The sequence below is a fragment of the Phasianus colchicus genome, chromosome Z (assembly GCF_987193195.1).
Source record: "Phasianus colchicus chromosome Z, bPhaCol1.hap1.1, whole genome shotgun sequence".
Lineage (NCBI taxonomy): Eukaryota > Metazoa > Chordata > Aves > Galliformes > Phasianidae > Phasianus > Phasianus colchicus.
In genome coordinates this window covers 36,681,944-36,709,450 of record NC_143476.1, presented here as the reverse complement: position 1 = coordinate 36,709,450, position 27,507 = coordinate 36,681,944, and the positions used below count along the sequence as shown (strand labels likewise).

Below are 27,507 nucleotides of genomic sequence, written 5' to 3'. Positions count from 1 at the left end.
TGTTGTCTCTTGATAGGTGTTCAGTAAATAATGAAGCAAGGCTGTAGCAGCAGTTAACACCTAATGCAATGGTTTGGAGCTCATTTTCCATCATTGATGGGAAAAGTGAGACAGACTTCCTGCTGTATCTGGGGGCAAAGTGGAATGAGGCTTTCTGGTAAGCAGCTCATGTGTGACTTAGTTTTACACTCATATCACAAACGTGTGACTTTCCTGGCTCATAAGGAAGGCTTGGAGACCTTCAGCAGATTGCTGTGTATTTAACCCCTGTTTAAGAACAGATTTTTCCATTTCCAAGAAGCATCCCCTCATCCCTTGCGGCTTGGAAGGCAAATGGGATCCTGGGCTCCATCAAGAGAGGGGTGGCCAGCAGGGACAGGGAGGTGATTGTTCCCCTCTACTCTGCTCTTGTGAGGCCCCGTCTGGAGCCCCCAGTACAAGAAAGACAGGGAGCTGTTGGAGAGGGTCCAGAGGAGGGCCACGAAGATGATCAGGGGACTGGAGCACCTCCCCTATGAGGATAGGCTGAAAGAGCTGGGCTTGTTCAGCCTGGAGAAAAGAAGGCTGTGGGGTGACCTCATTGCAGCCTTTCAGTACCTAAAGGGAGCCTACACAGGGGAGGGGAATCAAACTCTTTGAAAGGGTGAGTGACAGCAGGACAAGGGGAAATGGCTTGAAGTTGAGGGAGGGGAGATTTAGGTTGGATGTCAGGGGGAAGTTTTTTACAGAGAGAATAGTGAGGTGCTGGAACAGGCTGCCCAGAGAGGTTGTGGATGCCCCGTCCCTGGAGGTGTTCAAGGCCAGATTGGATGGGGCCCTGGGCAGCCTGGTCTAGCATTAGGTGGGAAGGTTGGTGGCCCTGCATGTGGCAGGGGGGTTGGAGATTCATGATCCTTGAGGTCCCTTCCAACCCTGGCAATTCTGTGATTCTGTGATCCCCATTCTCAGCTGAGGAGAAGCCATCAGGAGTTTTGGATGTAAGCTCTGCTTATACAGTGAGAGCATGCAAGATGTTTTCTGTACTGCTCTGAGTCTTTGACTAACAGCAGTGCCATGTGTTAAAAGATGATTCACAGGTTAAGTGGGAAACCACTATATGAAGTGGTTCCATGGATAAACTTGTGAGGAGGAAGTAATATGGTACTGGAGAAGAACATGCCATTAAGATCACCGTATCTGCTAACAAGCATTGCTTTTAAGAGCAATTCTCAGGTGGCCTGTTTATTTCCTCTGGGCAATAGCTGGAAGCAAGAGAGGAGAGATGGTCATCTGAAAAATTCCTGAATGGAAGTCAGGCAAAATTCAGCAAGAATTTCATCCTTAAAGAATAAGGAAGCAACTGAGATCTGCAGTACCTCATCGCTGCTGAGGTTAGGCAAGACCAGGTAGTTGGTTACATGCTAGATGGGGCAAAACTGCAAATTCAGATAGGAATGAGGAGAGGGATCAGAAAGGCAGCAGTATCTTGTGCTCAAATAGGTGCAAATTAGTTCTTGGAGCAAGCCTTCTGCTTCTTCTGCTGCAGTATCCTGTTTCTGAGAATCCACTTACAAGCACAAAACCTGCTTAGCCTTGCTTTAAAACAGCTGTTCTTAAAGCCATTTCTAAGGAATACTCAGCAAAGAACTTTGTGTGTCAGGTACCCTTTCCTTTTAAAGAAAATGTCAAGTGTATTCCCTTCTAAATGCTTTGTTTGAAGCTAGTTCTTCTCCTTACAGATACTGGAAAGCAAAGCCTGATGGCAATGCCTTCCTGAGGGGTAAGGAGTCTCAGATCCTATGGCAGCAGTGGGAGAGATGTATTCCAGTTCTGGCTGGCATCTCCCTGCCAGTGAGGAGCCGGAAGGGAACTGAACTAGCATAGCTGAGCTGGACTGGACAAAGGGATGTCCTAAAGCAGAACACCACATGCTTAGCACAGAGGGCTGCTACTTCAGGTCTGGTAGGGCATTATGGTGTTGGTCGTGGAGCAATTGCATTGTGCGTCACTTGTTCTATATACTTTGTATGTCTATTATTTTCCCTTCCTGTTCTGTCCTATTAATCTGTGTTTATTGCAGCCTGTGAGTTTTAACTTTCTTCCTGTTCCTGCTGTTGACAGAGGAGTGAGGACAGAGCTGTGTGATACTGAGTGGCCTGCCAGGTTCAACCATGCCACCTGAATGCAGTGGCTACCAGTAACCTTACTAAATCCTGAGGCATTGGCCCTGACTTGGAATTACTAATTAATACTCCGGAGAGCTCAGTAGGTGTGATTTACTTGCTAAATGGCTGAACTGTTTTTCACTTGAAAGAGTGAGACAGCAGTATTTCCATATGCCGGAATGTAATGCTGCAGAGTTGCTCTTTCATTGGACACATCTAAGTCAAAGTCACTTTTGTGAGAAGCAGGATGTGATCTACTGTTTGCAAGAACACAACTGCTTTGAACTGCTTTAAGGGGATAACGAGAGCTGGTTTCAGTTCCATCACATGTGGAAGAAATTTGGTGCACACTGAAACAACATTTAGAGGTTCCTTCTAGGAGTTAGGATGTTACTCTTCCCTCAGGTGATGACTGCCATCAGTCATTTGGCTATAAAATGGGCTGAGATGTCTGCCTTGCTGTCAAACTGGTAGAACAAGAAGTTCTCTGCAAACCTGTTTGTGAAGCTTTCCCTTCAGAGTGGATGGACGGGTCAGCAGAAAGAGAAGTAGTCCTCCAGCACAGAAATTGTAGTGTGTGGGTGAATAAGTAGGTTTAATGAGAGAGGACTTCCCATCATGAAAGGGAAGGACAAGCTGCAAGGGAACAGTGCAGGGTTATGTTGGAGGGAAGTAGCAAAACTCTGTAACCACAGCCATGGTGTCAGACTGCTATAGTGCACTTAGGGAAGGATTATCTTAGTAATCAGTGTGTTACTTCACATCTTTTTCTGCAATACGCAACCTAATTTCAGCTCTGATTGACCTTCCACTTTTCATTTTTTCCCAGACCTGGATTATGTTAGACATGGATTTCAACCTCACACCCTCACAAATGATTTCAAGATGAGCTTTTGAAATTATCCTAGCTTTAATTAGTGTTCTTTCCTCAAAATTAGCTGTCTCTATAAAGGGCAAGTGACAACTTCTGTCTTTTCAAAATACACAGTATTCAGAACCTTGCCTGGCATCAGCTTCATGCTGAGTACCTTCCCAGTGGTGCTGTCCATTAGTTCTATTGCCTTTTTACCCAGCTAGCACAACCCCTGAGCAGTAGTGGTGGGACTAACTGCACTGAGCACCAGTTAATATTTGTGGTTATGGTGGAATTTGTCTGCTTCCACCTATACAGCTTGAGAACTGGATCACAGCAGTTCCTCTGTATGAAGGTCTATTGCATGTAACTTTCAGTCACATGAGGAAGTGGCTTGAGGACTGTTTGTGAGTCCTCAGCTGGTCTATCTGAGGTCTCTGTGGAAGAGGTTGACAACAGGCACTGCAGGCCTGGCCGTAGTGGGGATCCTGCTCTGCATCTCAAGTGACAAGTGACTGTGTCCTGTAGGTTTTCCTTGGCATGTAGACCAAGCAGAAAGCTGTAGCAGGAAGGAGGAGAAGTCTGGTGGGGACCTGTGGGGATCTGCATTTGGTGCAGCTGCTGGCTGTCTTTGCACAGGGCTGGTAGCCAGTCAGTGCTGTGCTCAGGGCTTGCTGCTGTGTGAAGGCGAGCTCCCCTTGCTGTTGGCTGAGAAATCAGCTCTAAAACACGCCCACCTCCACGAGGTGGCAGTGACCCGTTCTGGTTGTACTTGCATTAATACACAGACCAGTCCTGGGAACACCTTATGCTGTTCCCTTGTTCGGTAACATGACAGCCAGTACCTGCGGGTAATGGGCTGGAGGAGAACAAGAGGCAGCCTAGAAATCCTAGCATGCGTGATTTGCCTCTCCCTGAGAGCTGGTCTAGTGTAACAAATATGCAAAAAGTCTCTAGGTGGGTAGAGAAGCCAGGCATGAAGCAAAGAAATTTTTTCCTATCGTGGAAGTTTAAAAATCCTGAGGACATTAAAAAAAAAAAAAAAAAAAAAAAAAAAAAGAAGTGAATCTTAAGGATGCTGCTTTCTTTTCTCTTGCTGCAGCTGTGCAGTGAATACATGAGGAGCACAGAAAATGCTTTTGTAAACATCATGGGGAGGAGCCAAAGAGCAATCCGTGTCCCTCAGCATCAGCACCATACATGGGCAAACTGAGAGACCAAGAGTGACTCTTTGCCAAATCCTCTTAATTGATCAGTAAAGGTAGAATGTTACATTTAATATGTATGACAGACCTGGAAATAGGCAGAAACTTTGGAAAACTGTATGAATATTCCAATGCTAAATGCATATTGTGATTTAGCTCTGCATCTGATTTGTGGAGATATCCCCACACACTCATCACTGCAATAAACCAATGCCAGCTTTCTTAACTACCATTTGGTTTGGAGAGTTTTCTTGGTTATGATTCTTAGTGGCAATGTGATGATCGGCTGCAGATGTACAAATTATCATAGGATAGAATGGTTTAGGTTAGAGGAGACCATCTTGTTCCAATCCCCTGCTGTGGGCTGGCTGTCACACCTTCAGAAGAGGCTGCTTCATCCAGCCTTGAGGGCAGCACCATCACTTATGCCCAAAGCCCTCTGAACTTGCACATATATGATCTGCATAACAATTACTACTGTCCTACACTACCACATGATGAAGGAAGTGGCTCAGACTCAACAGTTATTGTAGATAGCCTTGGCTCATCTGATTCTGGTGTTGGTCAGTGTCCCTGGGATGATGAAACTCCAGGGCCTTCATGCTCTACTTTAGAAAAGTACGGTGCAACAGCAGCTTCTCTGCAGAGTAATTAGTGAGGTCTGACAAGGGCTCTGCTTGGAAGAGAATTAGGCTGCAGCCTCAGTTACAAGCTGGTGTTGACTCCAGTGATAGTGACTCTTCATCAGAGTACTGTGATAGCACTGGCTGTGTTAATCTCTGTGCTGACAGGACACCAGAAATGACTGAGCTGTTCTCAGACTCTGAGGAGTCCATTAAGAAGAAAAGGAAATATATGAAGAAAGAGCAGTCAATCCAGACACTGTCTAGAAAGAGAAAGACTGCGAGTGTGCAGGCTTCTCCACAGAACAGTGACAGCAGTCATGGCCTTGAGCCTTGTAAGAAGCATCATAGTGAACACCTGCTTTAAAAGAGATGCTCAAGAAACAGAGATGCTTCTTTGATTTCATCAAAGCAAAAGAAGCAGGAGGTTGAGGCCTCATGGCACAAGACACTTCTAAAAAGCCAGAGTCGAGAGCACACTGCCACCAGAGACTCCAGCCAAAGGTGGTCAAGCAGCCAGGACAGTGATCTTCATTACTGCAGCAGATACAAGTCCTCTCCTTACAGTCAACAGACAGCCAGAGATGGCCCTCCCAGCAGGAAGAGGACTCATTCTAAGGCTCACTGTTCAAAGAAGCCTGCTGGTCCAGAATTCAGCATCCAGCCCTTCACAGAAATAACAGGTTGGCCTCCATGAGAGACAGGATTCCTATGAACAGTGCAGATCAAGAAGCCCTTCTAGAGAGACAAGAGTAATGAAAGTAAAAGTAATGAAAAGCCTGGTGGAAAGAGAAAATGCAAAACCCGACACTTGGAGAACGCAGAGGAGGGGAGAACCATGGAGAGACATACAGAGAGAAAATATAGCCATGAGAGTATTTACTCAACATTCGGTGACTACTATGAATACAAAGGCAGCCTTTCAGACAGCAAATGAGCAGCAAGGCAGGACCTAAGAAAAAGAAAAGAAGGATGAGAAGTCCAAGCATGGAGCATCTGTGAAAGAAGAGCAGCAGACACAGTGACAATTCCTAAAAGGCTTAAGAAACACCAGAAATATCACCAGAAATTTGCTTACTGTTTAAAATAGGAGTCATTCTAAATTGTACTGTGTATTGGTGTATTAATGAATGAGATTTAAGTTGATCTCTGGTGAGAAGTAGACATTTGTTACTGCATACATACTGGTTGAAATCTTAATAAAGCATTAAGACTTTTTTGTTCAAAAAAAAAAAAAAAAAAAAAAGTTGATCCGTGACCTATAAATTATGCATTTCCAATCTTTCAGCTTGCTTGGGCAATACTGAGTGAAGATGAATTCTCTTGATTCACGATATTTTGGTGGTTGTTAACTGGTGGGTGAGTGATCAGAGCTAGGCCAGGCTGCCTGAGGGAAGAACCACAACAGCATAGCAACAAGGTGCACTGCTAGCTGGTACAGGCTGCGGGTGGCCCACAAGTTGGATGCATCTGGTCTTATCCAGCACATTTCCATTGTGCGCTGGCCATTCTGTGATTCTGTGATTTCCCTTTTGGTTTTGGGTGCCTTACCAGTAAAATTCAACGTTGGTACTGTCAGCAGTATTCTAGGCTGGAAAACTTTCTCCCTAAGTTTTACAAGTACAACAAAAGTACGCAGTCAGAAACCACTGTGAGAATTCCAGACAATGCAGGACAATGAAAGGTAATTATGCATGTGCCAGCATGATTCCCAGCACATAACTGGAAGCCTGAATTTTTAGAAAGAAATAGCCATGTTCTCCAAAGAAGTTCAAAAGTGGAGCAGGGTCAAGTTTGTGTGGGCTTTTTTTTTGCTTTTGTGGGTAGAACTACCTTGCAAAATCAGCTACAGCTCATGAAGCATAAAATCTAAATACAGAGAGCAAGAGGACACAACTCAGTGTTTGATGACAAAGCTGGCTGACGCCAGTTATTCTAACAAAAAAAAAAAAAGACCACAAGTCAGTGATCTTAAAACAATACAGTATTTTAGGACTTGAAAATACTCTCAGTAGGTAAATGTCAACCAACAGCAAATCTCTAGATAGTGGATATGAAACCTACTGACAAAACCCCATGGCTTGTTTACCTTTTACCACACTGTACAGCAGTTATTAATTCACAGATTTTCCTCAAAGGCCAACTGAAAACCACAGCTAACACAAGCTGGTGAGTCTTTCTCCTCAGAGAGTCATATAACACAGCCAACACCTCTCCTACAGTAGCTGCTCCAAAACAACTTTCTTACATCTAGCCGACTAATTTCAGTATGTGTTTTGCTCAGTTCGCTTGATCTAAATCTTAAATGTTCTTTTCCTGTTGACTGATAGGTCACCAGTCCTGCCCCTGCAAAAACATTAAGGCCTCTTTTAATCCCTCTTCAGATATCAATAGTAAGAACTCAAAAATCAACTCAGAATTCCTCTATAGCAGCGTTTATTCTTTACCCAGCAATGGGTCACCATCAACTCCAATATCTTTCTGTAACCTGTAGGTAGTAACAAGTCCTCAATCAAATTTTTAATATGTCTAAGATGTAGATTATTGGCAAGCTATGCACTTCCTTCACTCAACACCAGGTGGGACCTTGACAGCAGTATAACATAGACAGGGCCAACTTAGTGACACCATCTTCCAAGAAAGCTGGGCTGGTAATCACAACAAGATCAGACACTGATTCCTACATTACTTAAGGAAATGTGAGATCTAATCATACAACTCATATTGTAGTAGGTGGCTAAAATATTTCCAAGATCATGTGTTAATTGCAAGACAGTGAAGAAAAGGTTATTCCACAAACAGAAATGCAACACAAGTGAAGTACCCATTAACAGATTTATTTTCTTTCAATTATCTCAGCATAAGTGATACCTATATTGCTCGATGAAATTAAAAAAACAAACAAAAAAAAAATACAGCCATGTGAGGAAACTTGGAATCCCCATATACTGTTAGCTTGATCTGTGCTCACTAACACTGGTTATAAAATTAAATTCCCTCCTGCACAGTTCTGGACAAAATCAATAGATAAACATCAGTGATTGGGTGTGCCATCTGCTGGGAAAGCTTTCAGAATTGCCTCTTGCTTTTTCCTAAGTCAACTTAGGTTTGTTTCAAAGCACAGTTAAACCAGTTACAGTTTTGGTGAGGTTCAAAAGTTTTCAAGCCTTTTTCGCGTGGCTGGTTAAAGCAATCTCAAGTTCTTCAAAGCCACAGGCACATATCTACAGTTATTAGGCCAATATTAAGAGAAATTATCCCCAAACATTCAGCAAAAAACACAGTAATACACCTTTTTAACATTGAGTTTACAAATTACGTGAACAGAATCACATTCTCCTGTGCTTGTATCCCAGAAAGAAGTGACCTTCAGACTTTTATAATAGCTTTTCCAAGATTTTCTCCCTTTAGCATTCCAATGAAAGCTGCTGGCATGTTCTCAAATCTTTCAGTGACTTGTTCATGGTACTTCAGTTTTCCCTGTCAAGAAGAAGGGAATATTCTGAGTCTTCATTTGCCAGCTGCCTACCTTTCAAAATCATCAAGAGACTAAATTGCACATATGTTCCATCTGAAACACTGGTACACACCAGCGTACCTCTGCAAAACTAAGTTTGTATGCAGCAAATCCATGAGAATACCCACTTTTAGGGAGATTCACCCCTTGGAGTCAAACTGGGAACAAAAAACACTGCTGAGAAAAACTCATCAGGACACAGAGTGCTACTCAGTCCTCAAAGAGCAGGTAGATCATTTAAATTCAGCTTATATTTAGAAAAAATAATAAGAAGCTCTTCATTGTCAGATAACTGTTTAGAATGATTCTGAAATTTTAAGTTAAAAGCACAAGCTATTACCACAAGTTTCAACAAAGCAGAAGGCACCAGGCATATTATGAATAGTATGGTGTTTCCCAGAAGACTCAAAGGTCATGCCATCTCTTTACCAGCTAAGACAAGGGACAGAAACTATGATGGGAGCACTCATTACAGAAAATTACTCCTTCCCTTCTTACCTCCAGGACCCATTTGAGCAGTGCCTTCACACCCTCCTCCCGGCGGTTATACCAGCTGGTCACAATAAACCCTTTCATGCTAAGTTCATTGAAGATCATTGGAAACTGAATATAAGGTCCTGGCAAAGAAAGGAAATAGCTTTTATTAAAATAAGGCCCAATCCATAGAGGAAGGTTTTAGCCAGTAAAAGACACTGAAATATGTTGTTTCAGGCAGAGACAAATTCTGTTATTTCTGAACAGGGTAAACAACCACAGGTTCAGGGACATGGAGCAGCACAGGAAAACAAAGACCTGATCTACCTGAGGCTGAACACCCACCCAGCACTGCTGGAAACAGCTTCATTCAGATGTAAAGTGACCTATGCTGGGGGGCTTTCTGCTTAATCCTCAATGTACTGTTTTGTTTGTCTGAAAGCTGCCAAACCATCTCACTAAAGCTCAAAAAAAAAAAAAAAAAAAAAAAAAGTTATATATAATGAGAACACAAGCAAAGAAAGAAAGAAAAAAAAAAAACAACAGGAAAAAATACATTTTCTTCTGTAATAAAAATGCATGATACCCCCCCCCCCTCTGAAGAGGCCCACATTTAAAGCCATCTGGGAGCCTAAAGCCGGACAGCCAAAGACAATACAGTTCCTGAAGCCTCTAGTTTCTTCTAGAAAGTAATTTTGGAAAACTTAATGCTATTAGAAGCGAATATTAAACTCAAACATATTTACCAGCAGTTGCATCAGTAACTGAAGTCCTGCACTTATGAAATGTGGGAATAAAAAAAAAATCCCAACCACACACAAACTAAAATGAAGCTATTTCATCTAAAAACCTCAGGGAAATCTGTTTTCATAACTTAAACTATGGACTGTGTCAATGATACCATTCCACCATATTTGCAGCCTTCTACTGATCTGCATCTGCTCAGAGCCCTGGGGAATGTCATTTCAGTCAAGTTTAATGTTGCCTCCATTTCTAAACACAAGTTCTCCACCTGATACGAGCATGTAGTAAGGAGAATGTCTGTGTACACATAAGAAGTCTGGTCACACATCAGATCCCCCGGTTTGTTAGTTTGTTATCTAAATGTACACAAACACACAGGCAACTAGCACACTGAAAAAAAAAAAAACAGCAAAACTTGAACATTTGCCATTATGTTTTTCACCCTGCCATCACCAAATAGTAACTAAACTTAGACAAACAAAAGGAGGCCCACACCTTTCTGAGGCACAGTGTCATTGTACTGAGAGATGGCTCCGCAGACTGCAATCCTTCCATATTTCTTCATGTGGTTGATAGCAATACTGGCAAATTCTCCACCCACCTACAAGAACCAGACCACAAGCAGCATTAGAGAAAATCCACAGTGAAGACAGCTGGTTTGCCTCTCAGCATCTGTTTTTTTCTGTTACTTATCAAGTCAGCTGCAGAAAAAAGTCAAGAAAGGAACAAGTAAGCTGTAAGCTCTTACAGAAACTATGTCTCAGTTAGATGGAACTCAGTATCAAGTTCCTGAAGTAGGCTAAGGAAATGAACAGCCTTCAGGACAAAGATCTTTCTGAACTCACATTGTCAAAGAAACAGTCATAGCCATCAGGAGAGGCCTTACGCAGGGTTTCATCCAAGGATGTAACCGTCTTGTAATTAAAGGCTTCATCAAAGCCTATTTTTTTCAGGTAAGCAACCTTGCTATCTGAGCCAGCACAGCCCACCACTTTACAACCCTGCAATGAAAGAAAGAAAGAAAGAGCATTTAGAAATGTTTTTCAACACAGGCTCACACTGTGAATGCAAGAGTGCAGGGTAGAAGGCTCATTTTGCAGCCTTTCAGTACCTAAAGGGAGCCTACAAAGAGGAGGGGAATCAACTCTTTGAAAGGGTGAGTGACAGCAGGACAAGGGGAAATGGTTTTAAGCTGAGGGAAGGGAGATTTAGGTTGGAGTCAGGGGGAAATTCTTTACGGAGAGAGTGGTGAGGTGCTGGGACAGGCTGCCCAGGGAGGTTGTGGATGCCCCGTCCCTGGAGGTGTTCAAGGCCAGATTGGATGGGGCCCTAGGCAGCCTGGTCTAGCATTAGGTGGGAAGGTTGGTGGCCCTGCATGTGGCAGGGGGGTTGGAGATTCATGATCCTTGAGGTCCCTTCCAACCCTGGCAATTCTGTGATTCTGTGATTTTTGAAGTCAGGTGGTTGTGAATACGAGCTCCTGAGCTCCAAAGCTGTGCTATATCTTCAGGAGCTTGTTTTATCTCAAAAACTTATTGAATGCATGTCTTCACCATTGTTTGTCCCACTGATCATTCATGGCCTTCTTCTGTCTCCCACAATAGCCCTCCAGTGTGCAAGTCTGACCAGTTCAAGCCACTCACCCCTATTTTAGCAAGCTGTCCCACCACGGAGCCCACAGCACCAGCTGCAGCATTAACCAGCACCGTCTCTCCTGGCTTCATCTTGCAGACCTCAAACAGACCAAAATAAGCAGTGAGGCTGTGAAGAAAGAAAGAAAAAAAAAAGCTCAATGTGGAATAAAAGAATTCAGAAATGGAAGTGAGACTTGATCTCATTAAACTAAAACATCACCACAACTAGAACAAGGTTGAGATTTATTTATCCTTGAGGAAATACTACCGAAAAAATCCCACCATACAATTTCTTAATTTTGCTTATGAGCCCAACTTTTTAACTTGTCTTATTTTTCTGGACTGGCTCTAACTTTTTAATACATGCTATTGGGAAGCAGGATGATGATTAATTTATGTACAATTCCATCTTATGTAAAAACAGCTTTCCTTGTGCTCACAAGTTGAAAGGCTAAGTAACATGACCAACTGGCTCTCAAACCCAACAAGTTTTTCTTTAATTTCTTCTAGCTTAGTGCTTCAGGCTTATGGATTGCTATCTCGCTGTACCTTGTGACAGTTGTATTGTCATTCTCGGGGCAATTCTGGAAGTACGGTGATAGACAAAAGCAGACTAGCCCATATCCATAACTCAAATTTGAGTCCTTCCAATCAGGTTGATTCAGACTGGACTTAATTTTTTCCAGCCCTTCCTGGATCTTCTTCCTGCCTGACCACATGAAAAGGCATGCTAACCTCCGAGGTGAATTTCCTCTGATCAAAAAAAATGGGTTAAACTTCAGGCCCTTTACAGGGCAAAAGCATCCTGAATTACAGCTTTATCTATTTCTTTCTTTAAAACTAGAGTGATCAGACAGCACCGTTGCAGAAAAAGATCAGATAAGAAGATTTTCTGATCTTTCTGATCCTGCACAGCAATATCCAGAGGATAGCTTCCTTTGGATCTTGATACTCACCCTGGCATACCAATTGTCCCAAGTGCTAGTGATCTGGGGAGTGATTCCGGCCAACTTTCAGGAAGGAGATTCAGGTCCTTCCCATCAGAGATGAAATGAGTTCTCCAACCTCTATTAGCCACAACAAAGGCCCCTACTGCAAAAGCTGGATTCTTGCTTTCTACAATCCTGCTCAAAGGAAGAAAAAGGAAAAAAAAAAGAATATCTATGAGACAAGCCTTCTGGGGGGTTTTTCTCTTATTCCTGTTGTCCTGACACAAAGTATTTTTTTCTTCTGCATCAAAGGACATTTAGCCCAAATCCTGCTGATGTTTTTCTTAAAATGGTTACTATCTCCTGTCACCATGGGAAAGCTGGGTGAAATGATGCTAGATGTAGCCTGACCCATGAAAAAACTGATGTTCTATATAGATGCCATTCCTTCTTTTGTTTGTTGTGTTTTTTGTTGTTTTTTTTTTTGTTTGTTTGTTTGTTTGTTTTTATTGTTAGTTTGCTCACTTTACCGGCACCAGTCTGCTATGAACTCAAACCAGGCTTCTATGAGCTCCAAGGCATAAAAGAGGACACTGGGATTGAAGGATGGAAAAGTATGAAAATGAGGCACAAATATGATATTAAAGGCATTTCCTTTCTCAGAGAACCTGCACCTTATTTAAAAGTTGAAGATCCTGGATATGGAGCCTCTTGGGATAAGAAAACGCTCCTTAAGGAAGACAATATCTAATAAGAGAAGTTCATACTTGAGCTATCTCTATGCCAAATGAAAATTCTGCTTTCTTAGCCAAGTGAGAAAATTATCCTGGGAAAGAATAATTAAGCATCCTCAAAACATTGAAAATAGATTGTTTTTTGTTCAGTTTGTTCTATTCCCCGATGTTCTTCCAGAGAAACACAAGAGTCAGAGGTCACAGATGTTCTTGGGCAGCAACTTAGATACAGCGCAGCAGGAGCAAGTTGACAAAGAGAAACATCTATGTAGCTAAGTCATTACCACAAGGTTGGATTACAGTCATATAGCATCTGGCATTTTAGAAACAGTCACAGCTGGAATAGACATCATGCATAGTCTTAGGTATGCAATTACTGCATATCAGATTTTAAAACATGAAGTTGACACTTGGAGTTATGTTTAATGGTTGGCCCTTTGTGCTGCTCCTTATAACTGTCTCTAGAAATGATAGTTTGTTGGCCTAGTTGCTCTCCAAGAAGGCAGAAAAGGTTATTACAGAAGAAGATTATAAAGAAAATTATAAAGAAAAAAAAAACAAAAACAGTACAATATTCCAATCAATTGCATATATGAAAAAAAGGAATGCAGCTTCTGTATTATTTGACTCACATCAAGAGAACACAACACAGGCTGTAAATGTCAGGATGTTCCTTTGACATCTGCCACCTGGATGGATAAGATGAACAGAAGGTCTTACCTGGCAACCTGTGTGCCAATCATTACATCTCCTTCCTTCATGTCCCTTTTACTGTATGGTCTGTAAAGACAGGCAGAGAGACAGCTTATTGTAAGTAATCTTCCAGAGTAAATGATCTTCCAGACACTATAAAGGAGTCTGACCCAGAAATAGCATAACTAACGAGTTTGAACACACTGCAAATATCTTGCCCTTGTAATAACATAACTGGATATTTTCCATAGACAGTTACTGAATTTCCCCATCAGTACCATGCTGAAGTGTCAGGAATACGACAGCATTAGCCTTCACTGCTGGTTTACCACTACAAGGAAGAGACTCCAAAGACTTCAAAGAATTATCTCTGAGATAGGGTCTAACAGACTTCTTCATAGCTCTGGGCAAATACCCAGTTTCCCTGTAGTTGAACTGCTGTCTGTTAACAAAAACTATCAGTAATTTCCTATTCAGAATACATATCCTCAAGTACAGGCTTGAGTAGATAAGCAAAGCAGATTCTGCAGCAGGGCTGCAGCCTCCTTTGGGTTCAATGTATTCTAGCACAAAAGTAACCACAAGGAACAACGACAGGGTTCAGGAAAACTCCATGTCCACAGTGTAACTATCCTAATGCCCTGCTGAATCTGATATGGGAGTCTGCTAATATACACATTTTATACAAAGCAGACAAGCATACCTGGGACCCTGGCAACAAGGGATGCTCCCAGTACACTTTTGTTAAGGTTTGAGAACACAAGTCAGTTAACATACCTCATGTAAGGATCAACACTAAGAAACACTGATTCAAGCAGCAGCTCTGCAACAAAAGAAAAAGCAAACACCTGGGTAACAACAGTAGAGCACAGATCCCACAAGTCAAAAAAGTCACAAAAAAGCTATAGGAACTCTCAGTAGTTTAAAAAGTCCTATTGGCATCATATAGGAATAAACTACCAGAAACAACTAAGGCATTCTGTAGCTTTGTCTGGATTTAGCACTGTGCTCTTCTAAAAGATACCTTTGGACAAATTGCTGGAAAGCTAGCTTCTCTTCAAGTCCTGTTTGTCTTTATCTGCCTTCTCTCTTCGTAGAAAATTCAACAGGCCAGACCTCTTGAACAAAGCACTTTTCTTTCACCTGTGTACGTCTTCCCAAGATTCATCCAGCAGAGAGTGGCAATAGACTTTGATGAATGTCATATGCAACAATCACCTTGCTCCCTTAAACAGGAAGAACACCTTGGCTAGGTAGCTTAATCTGCAATGGCTGCCCACCTTCATCTAGTAATACTTTTTTTTTTTTTTTATGGCCACTGCAGCAACCTAACTAATAGAAGCTAGCGATATACTTAAACAGATATTTTTCCATCACTCAGAGTGAGCAGGAAGAACAGTCAAGGCTGGGTAACATCAAAAGAAAGGCTGTGTTTTAAAAGACTCTGCGTTCTTAAACAATTATAAGTTAAAGTATTAAGTAGGTAAGGATGTGTTAGAGCCACACATGCCATAAGAATCCGTAAATGTACAACTAAGAAGAAATCACCCTCCAAAGCATTAAATTGTAAGCCTAACTAGTCCTACTATCACTTTAATGAAGTTTCTTTGACATGCCTCCTAAACCAAAGTAAATCTTGTGAAGGATAAAACAGTGGAATGAGGTTCAAGACAGCGTGGTGCAGATGACCATGTGAAGCCAAAACCATAGGTTCATTCATTTATCAGTATCTCTTGGGTTTAGCCACTTATTTTACTCCCAACTCTTTTCAAGACAGAAACTCACAAGTAAAACCTGTGCATTTATTATTCCTCTTTTTGTTCTCTCTTAATAGCAGGGCAAATATCACAGATAAGAACTACTCAGAAAAAAAAAAAGAAAAAAAAGATTTTGAACACAAGCAGAATCCTTCCATTTCTTTAAGTGAAAGACAAGCCCCTATCAACTCCTGCTCTAAGAAGCCCCAAAAAGGGGCTCAGTCCCACCTCAATCACTCTCTTGTCCCCCACGTCTATCTTTCAGCATTCCCTCCCACTATGAGAAAAATAACAAAGAAAACCAGAGGTTACCATCTTCTCCAGCTTCCACCAAAGGATTTTGTAAGATAAAGCAGATGACAACTTTACAACAGTAAAGCACGTTTGCATTTTACTAGAAGTACCTCATTTGCTGCAGCCAGTTCCTTTCTTTTTAAATTACACTAATTGCTTTCTTACAGCAGTCGGTTTTGAGGGCACACTGCTTCAGCGATTTTCTCCAGCATGCTTTATTTGCCAACATAGCTGAAAACCACGAGGCATCACTGACACGTGGTAAGTGTAGTAGGACTTTGAAAAGCACACCAGAGTTGCCTGAAGGCTAAACACAGTTCAGCACATCCGATGTTTATTGTCAGATGTCTTTAAACACACAAAACTTGCCAAGATACACATCCTTGAGCAAATGCCCTACCCTGCCAGTTTGCCGTAAGCCCTGCCAAGCCTTACTCTGAGCGTGAGGAACGCATGGACAGACCTACAAAGTACAGCCATTTGTCTGCAGTAAGACAGCCTCTAGACAGCAAGCAAAGGCACTCCACTTACCTCCATCCTTCAGGTTTGCCAGCGCCTCCTGTTTCATTTCAAAGTCGCTGGTTTGGGGGAAACCCTCAAAATGCTTCTTCAGTACCCACACCTTGGCAGTCACCATCCTGCACAATAAACAGTATAAAGAGATGTTAAACGGTGCTAAGCTGGGAGCAAAGTCTGCATAGCGCCTCAGGGAACCACAGAACTCAAGCACCTTGACCGCCTGATAACTACACTGAAGCCACCGATCTCTGACACGCACTCACAGCCGGGTGGGAGGTCAGCCCCGCTGAGATGCGCGTCTCCCGCGGCAAAGAAACTTGGGAGGCAAAATCTACTGGTTTAAGGAAAACGAGAAGCTTAACAAAAGGTTTAAGAAAACTGGGAAAAGCCTTTTCCCGGTCAGTAACAACTCCATCAGTGGAAAGAAAAAGTTTCTGCGGTTGCCAAGCTCCAGGCTAAAACCTGGCATCGCATCGTCAATGGCGTTCTCCAAATAACGCGCAAACAAACAAGCGGCTTGCACGTGTTTTTCCCTCGTAACCTCATTCTCATTCTTGTAAGCGAGCGGGAAGAACCTCATACTTAGAACGGGCGGGGATGGAAAGCTCTGTCTTCTGCTGTCAAGACTGGGTCGCACGTCTTCGCCACCGATCCGGCCTGAGCTCCCAAAATCACGACACACGTCCAAGAAGACAAAGACAAAGCTCTTGGCAGCTTTTATCGCCAGCGCAGGCACCGCCCCTATTGCATTTGCCCCGGAGCAAGAGCAAAGTTCAGCCCTGCCCTCTAGGTCCGGGCTGTCCTTCGGCCCGAACCGGGCCGTCTCCCACCCGCGCAGCCTCTCGCGGCCCCGCAGATGGGAGCTCTGCCCTCGCCGTGCTGCCCTGGTTGTACGGTGCCGGCGGGCTCTGCCCCCGCTGGGCAACACCAGCGTCGGAACTGCGTGCCTTCCGAAAAGCTGACGTGACGAAGCATTCCGTGTTAACGAGCGAGCAGCCTGAGCCAGCGTTCCTCGAATCAGAACAAAGGTCGGGGAAAGCTTATGGGCAGCAATTACAATTACACTTGGACTATTTTTATTATTGTTATTACCTTACTTTTAAAGCGGCTGGCCCTCCCTGACTTTTTCTAGCCATCGCTGCACTCACTGTGTATCGGAGGTGCTTGCTTGTGCAACTCACAATTTTCCAACAACACAACAAACTCTGTAAAAGGGCTTACAGGCTTACACGTTAAAAGGAAGCTGACCTCACTCTTTTATTCACAAGTACCGCGGTGTGCTTTTCCTCGTGGTGGGTCCTGCATCCAGGCACAACAGAGGTTAGGGATGTCTGGTTGGTGGCTGCTTGTCTGTGCAGAGCTCGCAGTGACTCAGAAATGCTTTGTCTCCCCACCCTGTGCCACCTCCCTGAGTCAGCAGCTACTTAACTCCCAGCTTTTTGTCTCTTATCGGTGTGCCTCAAGATTGCAGCCCACTTCTTTACCTTTCCACCATTATCTCTCAATACCTTGTTTCTTCAGCTTAGGCACAGTACAGGAACAGGCTGTCCCGTTCCACCTTGTCCTTTGTTTCCTATTTCTGGTGCTCTTTGTTTTCCCAGCCTGAAGCTGCATAAATTTGTGCAATAATCTTGATGATTTCACAGAATTGCAGAATCATTAAGGTTGGAAAGATCCTCTAAGATCTCTGAGATCACTAAGTCCAACCATCAACCCATCATCGCAATGCCCACTAAACCACGTTCCTCTGTGCCACATCTACATGTTTCTTGAACTCCTGGAGGGATGGTGACGGGGCAGCCTGTTCCAATGCATAAACATTCTTTCTGAAGAGACATTTTTCATAATTTCCAACCAGAATCTCCCCTGGCACAACTTGTCATCCTATCACTGTTACCCAGGAGAAGAAGTTTACCCCTCTGCTGTTGTCTGTCACAAAGCAACAAAATGTAACAGGATTTAGGTGGGAAGGTTCAGCCTCTACTGCCATCCCACCAACATCTGCCTCTGATGTTGCGGGACAACATCATAAAATAGGAGGCATGACTTTCAGAGTAGCTAGCTCTCATAGCTAAGCATGTGATAGCCACTATATTTCAGTCTTAAGACCAGTAATCACTGTATTGTGAAACTTCTTTGTTGCCGAGGGGTTTCAATAATACATTAATTCTGTGCATTTTCTTCATAATATGCTTCACAGACCATTGTAGTTATTTCTGCAAAGCAGCAGCTATGCTTAAACTTTGAAAAAGGAAAGTCCATGAAACCAACAAAAAGAATCCTTAATTCATTTGTAATGAGTCTCAGAAAAAAGAAAAAAAAGAAAAAAAAACCAACAAAAACCCAAGTTATGCATTTTTTCCTGATATTCTTGAAAAAGAACTATTAAAGCTTTTAGTGAAATTGAAATTCAAAATAACATTTATTCTGATATCCTTCAAACTTTCTTTGTCCTCTGGTCTAGCTCAACAAGCTATCAAAAAATAAAGTTTTCCATTAAACTTAATCAACCTTTTCCCTAAAATCAGACAGCTAGCAGAGAAAAGATTGGCATCAGCCTTGTGCAATGACCATCTACATAAAAAAGCAAAGATCCAGCCTGAGTGCAGTAGTGCATGCTGTAGCAGAGCTGCAGACAAAGCACTGTCAACCCCCAAAATCAGAACGCAGAAGGAGATTCACATTTCAGTGGAAAACAGGGGAAGAAAATTTGAGAGTGGTGCAAACTTTTAGTTGCTGGCATCTAGTAAGGAAGGCCAGGAACTAAAGAATGGATGAGACTGTGAGCATTTGACTGGAGGCTGAAGAGATGGTGATGATACCCAAATTAAATCTGCGAATCTTCATGGTAAAGTATAGTAAAGCTCTCCTGGAAGCTAAGTCAAATAGTAAAACAAAGCTACAGTAAAGCTAACAAATTTTCTTTAAGTAACCTTAAATAATATTTGTATCTTGCATGTTACAATATGTTTTTCTAGTGTGGGTTTGCCCATGTCTAATGTTGGGTACCACATTTTTAAGAAGCCTGTCAGTAAGAAGTAAATTCAATGCAAATTTGGGGTTAAGCTAGCAGCCTTGCTGCAGTCACAACTAATTTGCAGACATGGTTGTGGTAGTTATTTCCTTTTATTTCCACTTTTAAGTAGGGATAGCTATGCTACGGGTTCAGCTGAGACAGAATTTTCCCTTTAGAATGTCTGGTATGATGCTATGTTTTGGTTCTAGCAGAAGAAGAGTGTTGATTAAACTGTTCCTAGTTGCCTTCTAAGCAGTGTTATACTGAGCCAAGACCATTTGCAATGAAGAGCTAGGAACTGGGAGGGAACAGAAATGGGACAGCAGACTTAAACTGGACAGAGAGATCTTTCATACTATACCATCAATCAGCGGAGAGTGGGAGTTCATCTGGTCTCAGTTGCGCAGAAGTGAGCTGGGCATTTGTGGAGGAGTGGTGAGCAATTCCTTGTGCATCACTTGTTATATTCCTATATGCATATGTTTTTATTCTTTTCCTTTTCTTTATCTTTGTAAACCATTCTGTCCCAACCCATGAGTTCTACTTTGTGTTTTTTTTCAGTTACCTCCCCCATCCCACTGGGAAGCTGGGAAGCTAGGAAGCAAGTGAATGCCACTGTAGTGCTGAGCCACCTACAGGGTTAAATCACAGCAGCTACACTGCAAGACAAGGATATGCTAAAAAGCTGAGTAGACTACCTCCCTTGGAAACACTGCTTAGGTAGATGCTGAAAAGAAAACACCAAATCACCACCACAACAAAGTTGTTCAAGAAAACAGGACCTGATCCAGTCCCCTTTTTCAGATCCAATTTAGGCAGTTTTCTACAGCATTTCAAAGGCACCAATATAAAAAGCCTCCTAAATATTTGAATATATATTTCTCTTCAGAAAGACGTACTGGCATTAAATTCTTGCAAGTAGAGACTGTCAAGTCAGTTATGTATCAGAGGTTACCTCAGCATACCCTACATAATACAGGACTTCCAATTACCTGGAATTGAATATAGCCTGATGTTGTAAGCGCCAACAAGTCACAGCAGATCTTGCCTGTTCTTTTTCTCTGGCTTAGCTATTACAATGCTTTCTCAGAAAATACGTTTGTCTGTTTTTTCTGTGGTAAAAAAAAAAAAAAAAGGTAAAGGCAAGCCACTCCCATGCTGCATTTGGCCAACATTGCACTGCAATTATCTGAGTAAGCATGAGACAGCATTATAAAACAATAACACTTTTGCTTCACTTCTCCATGCAAAGCTGTCCAACCCCAGAAGAAGGTAAAAGGTTGAATGTGAAAAGTCATTGCACAGTAAAAAGACAATGTCACATACACTTTGTTGTCATTCTGAGGTGTTCAGCTGCTCTGCTGAAGAAGCTTACACAGGAGTGGGTAAAGGGTAACTAAAACCTGCAGAGAAACACTGCAGCTGCCTTTCACTTTTCAGAAATCAAACATAAAATTAAAATCTTAAGAACTGTTTCTGTTAAGAAAGAATAATTTTAAGCCTACAGATTAGAATCCAGCTTGGACAATGAAAAGCTATGTCAAAGTTTCTTGAAGGACATGTTGTGATTTCTTGGTACTCGCTTCTTTTGATCACATTTTCTACTGTCCTTAAAAACTGAAACAGTCCAAACACATGCCACAGCATCATGAATTGCAAAATTTCATCAGAGGTGTTGAGACATACTGCAGCACAAGTCCATCAATGGTTTCACTTCCTTCACTTGCGGGAACATGTCTGTTACTGCCTTACAAAGAAATATTTCCTTTGCTTCATTTTACAGTTGTCAAAACAATTTTTTTTTTTTTTTTAAAGTTACATTAAGCTTAGTTTTCAGCATGACTCCACTTAATTTAAACCCTAAACTTGACTACATCAAGCAAGTTACTGTGTTTCAGAGGAAAGCGAGGCTGGCACCTGATGTAAAATTACTGCAAGAAATTAAGGGCTTACTAAGCCTGCCAGTTGACTGCTCCTTCCCTCATTTCTATTGCTCATTATCTACTTCTACAAAGAATAAGCACCCCAGACCACTGTAGAACTGTAATGAGACAACTTTGCCCTTTTCTGCTATAGAGCTTTAAGTACATGTAAGGTAGTTTATACACATATGTGCCTATAACTCCTCCGAAGCCACTTCCAGAATTTATGTAATATAGGTTTAATGTAATATATATGTTTATGTAATATATATAACTGCACATTTATTGCTGAGTAAATTCTTGTTCAGGAATAAGTTCTCCCTCAAGAAGAAAACTCACTGCTCCAGGCTATGTGTGATACTTGAGACACATGTGCTATCTGCAGGTCTGCATATCAGAACAATTAATTAGTACTGCCAAACATGTGTAAAAATTAGACTGAAACAGACAAATGGAAAGACGAAAGGAGAGAGGATAAAATAAAGGAGGGGTTATAAATGAGATTCTAAGGAATTACAATAGAACCTGTGAAAGTATAAAACAGTGACCAGTATTTGTTGTATAACTATTTACTACACACAACTTTAGATTGCAGACTTGACAAAAAAGGTTCACCCACTCCCTCCGTACACACTGGGCAGTGCAGTAGAGTAGTTTACTACTGTATTCTAAACAGTGAAAACAGGTGCATTCATGGTGACGTGATTCAACCGTGGCAGGCAGTTCAGCATCACAGCCAATCACTTACTTTTCTAGGTAGGATGAAGAGAGTGAGAAAGGTCAAGGGGTAAGACCTTGTGAGTTGAAATTCAGACAGTTTGCTAGGTAAAGCAAAAACTGCATACACAAGCAAAGCATATCAAGAAACCCTGAGTAACCTGTGGTACAAAAAGTCCCAGGAAATTGAACCACTGCCTTCACTAGTGGATCTCAGATGCTCATGATTGGTGCAAGACAGTCTATACCTGCTTTAGACTGAGAATCTTTTTTTCTTTTCATTAAGAATATTGAATAGTATCAACCTATATAAGAGCAGCAAAGAATAAGAGATAAATAGGTCATTAATGCAATCTCCTGCAATATCCTAATAGCCAAATGATGAGATAAATTGGTACAGAAATGAGATAAGGTAGAGTGCCAGCTGGACTGCCACATCTGAAGCACTAAGGTCAGCGGTACAAGGTCAAAAGATTCCTTACAAATCATATTTCTGGGTGTGCTGGTCAACAGCTAGCTATACATAAGCCACTAGTGTGCTCAGGTGTCCAAGAAGACCAGTGGTATCCTAGCTTGTATCAGAAACAGCAAAGCCAACAGGAGCAGGGAGGTGATCCTCTCTGTACTCAGCACTGGTGAGGCTGCACCTTGAGGATTGTGTTCAGTTCTGGGCCTCTCACTACCAGAAAGACATCAAGGCCCTGGAGCTTGTTCAGAGAATGGCAACGAAGTTGTGAAGGGTCTGGAGCACTAGTCTTAAAAGGATCAACTGAGGGAACTAGAATTATTCAGTCTGGAAAAGAGGAGGCTCAGGGGTGACCTTATCTCCTACCTGAAAGGAGGTTATAGAAAGGTGAGGGTTGGTCTCTCCTCCCAAGTAACAATGATGGGATGAGACAGAATGGCCTCATGTTGTGCCAGAGGAAGTTCTGGTTGGATATTAGGCAAAAATTCTTCCCAGAAAGAGTGTTTATGCATTGGAACAGACTGCCAAGGAAGGTGGTGGTGTCACTGTCCCTCAAGGTGTTGAAGAAATGTGTGCTTGTGGCACTGAGGAACATGGGTTAGTGGGCATGGTGGGGATGGGTTGATGATTGGACTTGGTGATCTTAGAGGTCTTTTCCAACCTTAATGATTCTATTATTCTAAATTTGCAGCAGTAATGTTTGATGTCTTTATTAATGATCCAGATGGTGGAATACAGTATGCCATCAGGCAGTCTGCCTACTTAATTACTTTGGGAAGAATGGTCAACATACCTGAGAAGAAGCATGCTACTCTAAAGGAACTTAAGAGGCTGGAAAAATAGGTTAACTAGAACTTCAAGAAGTTTGAGATAAAAGAGACTTGAAGATGCCCTTGCAAATTACATAGAGACTTGCAAGATGCCCTCGATCACAAATTGTTATACAGAAACTTGCAAATTACCTTCCACTTGGTCTGTACACTTCCATCAAATAAGAGTTTAATTTCAAATGTCTATGGACAACTTGAACTTATGCACTTTGTACTTACTGCATAGGTGGAATAGGTCACATATAAGGAGGAACACATATTAGGTGGACCAGGAAGTCTGTAATCTCCGAGTATTTCAGCCAGTGAGGAAAGGAGGAGTGGTAATGCATTGGGAAGAAGGATTAAGGGAAAGCTGTGATTTCTGAAGGGTTGAGAGACCTTACAGGGATATGCCCTACTGCACTCTCTCCCTTTATTCAAATAAAGAAAGCTAAAGACTCTCCTCTATCTCTTTTGGGGATAAAGATAATTGAACAAGCCTATTGGAGCAGAAATTTTCTCAACAGTTCAAAAATTACTGCAAGTTCTACATATGGGACAGAGTAACCCCACAGAGCTATACAGGTCAGACACTGACTGGCTAGAGGACAAAGAGAGCATGAGGATGAGCAGCATGCCATTCAGCAAAGAAGGCTTACCACATCCTGGGACATGTTCAGAGGTATGCAGCCAGCAAGTCCAGGGGACAGCCCAGGCCCACCACCTTGAACTTAAACTCAATTGCATCTGGAGCACGCTAAGCTCAGCTTTCAGCTCCCCACTGCAATAGTTCCTAACATACTCCAGCAAGTCCATTGTAGGATCACGTGGAAAATAAAACTGATGAGGAAAAACTTGAAAAGTGATTTTGTCCCTCAGAAACAAAAACTACTGGAGTGTGGGATTTGCACATTAGGGACTGAAAAATGCAGATCTCTTCTTACCTCAGCCTTGGGGATAGAGACACACAGGATCTGCATGAAAAGCAAATAAAAGAGGAGTCTCGTGGTGGCAGGATGCTCCTGTTTTGGTTGAAAGATAAAGCGAGAAATGGCTTCAGCACAGAATCTTGAAGGCTGTGGTGTCCAGAATGAGAATGTTTCATTATCTGCAAAATTAATATTGAAGTTAATTCTTCATAAATATGAATATGAGCTCTAAGAAGAACCTGACTATAATATCTGACTCTCCACCCAAGTATTGCTAAGATTAGGAAAGTATTTTAGGGAGGAATAAGGGTAGGAAAGGGGAAGGGAAAAGAGAAAAGAGGCTAAATGACAGAAGCAAGAAGAGAGACAGAAGACATGGGAAACCGTGCTCTCCCTCTTCCACAACAGAAATGCCTTCCTGGTAAGCATTGTACCCTCACCTCTTGGTGAAGAACACCAAGAAATAGCATTTATTTTGCTAATACTGTTGTCATATATTAGCACAATTGCACCTACTATATTTATCAATGGCAGTCCTCTGTCTGTTGTATCTGACAGTTCAACAAATTGTCTATGTTTTTTAAAGGTTTGTGAAACTGTCCCCATGAAAGTCCTTGAGGGTGCTCTGGCAGACAAAGTCAAAATACTCAGTGCCACAAAGGAAGGTTTACAGCTTTCCACAGCTGCTTAGGCATGAGAGTACAGAGAAAGTGGAAACCAACCCATCTGAGGGAAGTGCATGGCAGTGGTGTAAGTTTGCAAAACAGGAATTTCTACTGAGATGCAGAAAGTTTTGTCTTTTATCCCTCAAACCATGAAGTGATCAGATATTAGAACAGGTTGCCTGAAGAGATTGTAAAATTATGAAATGTTCATAACTTGACAGGCTTGTGAACAATTTACCTTGTTTGGCTTGGTTCTGACCTTGTGCTGAGGCTAGAAGACTTCCAGAAATTCCTATCAACTTAAATTATTCTATAAACGTGACATAATGGAAAATTGTACTCACAACTCATAATTAGCTCCCTAGATAACAAGAGTGCTTGCTTGGTATAAGCAACTGCAAACATTAACACAATGTGAACTAAAACAAGTCTTAGGAGCAGGGAAAGTTGTGACTTCATATTTATTTTTATTGTTTTTATTTATTAAAAGTTTTTACATGACACTTCTCAAATCACAGAATCACAGAATCGTAGGGGTTGGAAGGGACCTCCAGAGATCATCGAGTCCAACCCCCCTGCCAAAGCAGGCTCCCTACACCAGGTCGCACAGGTAGGCATCCAGGCGGGTCTTGAATATCTCCAGAGAAGGAGACTCCACAACCTCCCTGGGCAGCCTGTTCCAGTGCTCCGTCACCCTCACCGTAAAGAAGTTCTTGCGCACATTGGTGCGGAACTTCCTATGCTCCAGCTTCTGGCCATTTCCCCTTGTCCTGTCTCCGCACACTGCTGAAAACAGTCTGGCCTCGCCACTTTGCCCCCCACACCTTAGATATTTATAGACCTGGATCAGGTCCCCTCTCAGTCTTCTCTTCTCAAGGCTAAACAGACCCAGATCACTTAGCCTTTCTTCATAGGGGAGATGCTCCAGGCCCTTCACCATCTTTGTGGCTCTCCGCTGGACTCTTTCCAAGAGATCCCTGTCTTTTTTGTACTGAGGAGCCCAGAACTGGACACAAATCAGCTGAAGAAACAGAAAAACCCCATGGAAAATTTACTGTAGTGGCACACACTTTAGTATCTTTCATCAGAACCAGGTTCCATAAGAAAAAGGAACAATCATCTCTTCTATAAAATCAACAGATTATAGTGCAATTTTCAAAGAAATCCCAAACCATTAAAATTACAACATTTGTCTACTGAAAAGGTTTTTTCCATTGCACACAAAAAAGTGTTGCAGTACCAAAATCGAACATTTTCTTCTCTGTATCTACTGTAACATGTCTTCAATTCTTACAAGATTCAAAAAAAGGAAAAGAAAAAAAACAAGAATCTTTCTGAATTTATCAAACCACAAACTTGCACTTTATTTTCATGCATTTAAAATCAACTCCATTCTCAATCCCTAAAATACTCTTTTCATAAAGCAATGAAGCTCTACTATGTGTTTACCTTGGCAGAATATCAGAATATCTACTCATATTAGTATCTGATAAATATTTTATATAATGTACATTATGGTGTAATAAAATATGTGCCAAAATAAACAGTTTCTTTTCCTTCCTCAAACAACCTGCTATATTCATTTCAACATACTAACTAGATGTTAAGTAGCTGCAATATTTTCTCCTTAAGACAGTCATTAAAAGTGTACATTTTATCACGACATCAAACAAAGTACCCAAACTTTTAGGGCATATGAGATTATAAAGGTATTACAAAAACACTTAAGTAAGGATGAAGTTATCTCTCCTGCATATGTCATATGCAAAATACATGGTTATCTTTATGTTGGGAAGCCTCTCATGCTGTTGTTTGAAACGTGGATTTGTCATCCGGAGTCCAAAAAGTCTCACATTTGGAACAGACACTGCTTCTTTATTTCAGGACTGTGCAAGCTTGGGTGCTAATTGGTTTCCCACAAAGTAAGCACATGCAGGAAACTATCCGCACAATATTTATACACAAAAGTTACAAAACCAGTAGTTTTCCAGTCTGTTCTCCTCATGATGACTTATTAGAAATTTTTATACATTTTTAACACTGCTGACTCCATGCATGCTCACGGGAACTATCTTTACCTGGGCAGGGGTCCTTCTGACCTACGGGCATTATTTTTAGTATTGTAATAAAGACAGTTCAGCTAAGGACTCACTGATCTTGGGTTTTCTTGCCAAGTCAGCCATCTCCCCAAAGCATACTACTGTCTCTGGGAAGTCCCCAGTTAAGGACAGAAAGTACTTATTTGTCTGATGCCTAATAAAACCGTAGCTCAGCTTGTTTGGAATGAGCCTTCAGCAATACCAGAAATAGTTGTTCCTTATTTGCATTTTTTTTTCTCTAGGTAGGATTTTCAGATCACCAAATAAATGCAGTAGTGTGAAAGCACAGTTGCACAATCAGTCAAATTTTTCCTAATACTTTGAAATACTTTCTCTCAGTGCAGTGGTCAGATGTCATCAGCTGACAGGACGTGGTTCAGCACTCCCTAACTACAGGACTACCAGAAACAGCGCTGTCAAAATAATGCTTTAAACAGACACAGTGACAAAGCTAATCTACTTCCTGAAGTGATACAAAGAGATTTTCCTTTAAAACAGATCCATAAGTGAGATTATTTCAAGTGATTAAAAAAACACCTGAATAGGTAACTCAATAAAATCATTTGACTACTGCAGCTCCCTCAACCTCATCGGTAACTCTAAAGCCCAGCTGGCAAAGGAATACAGAACTCCATCTGCAACACACCGATCTATTTTTACAGCGTAACAGCAGCTCCAAGGAAATGCCTGCACCTAAAGAACATAGCCTAAGGCGAACGCTGAAACTTCCAATTATACCCACAGCACCTCCAACAGGGGGCGGA

General features: G+C 41.9%; 1 protein-coding gene across 2 annotated transcripts; it reads right to left on the bottom strand.

Annotated features, from left to right (window-relative positions):
- Nucleotides 1-7,646: 7,646 nt before the first annotated feature.
- Nucleotides 7,647-20,230, bottom strand: PTGR1 (prostaglandin reductase 1). 2 transcript variants are annotated; one of them, XM_031608342.2, is made up of 10 exons: nt 20,129-20,230; nt 16,133-16,239; nt 14,328-14,373; nt 13,578-13,637; nt 12,151-12,318; nt 11,204-11,321; nt 10,406-10,561; nt 10,056-10,161; nt 8,841-8,959; nt 7,647-8,305 (listed from the first exon to the last, which is right to left on the bottom strand). In XM_031608342.2, exons 2-10 carry the CDS (start codon nt 16,236-16,238, stop codon nt 8,195-8,197), a joined length of 990 nt encoding a protein of 329 aa, XP_031464202.1. In that variant the 5' UTR covers nt 16,239; nt 20,129-20,230; the 3' UTR covers nt 7,647-8,194. The 2 variants fall into 2 exon arrangements, with proteins under 2 accessions (XP_031464202.1, XP_031464201.1); XM_031608341.2 differs by lacking the exon at nt 20,129-20,230 and adding an exon at nt 16,703-17,033.
- Between the last annotated feature and the right edge of the window lie 7,277 nt (nt 20,231-27,507).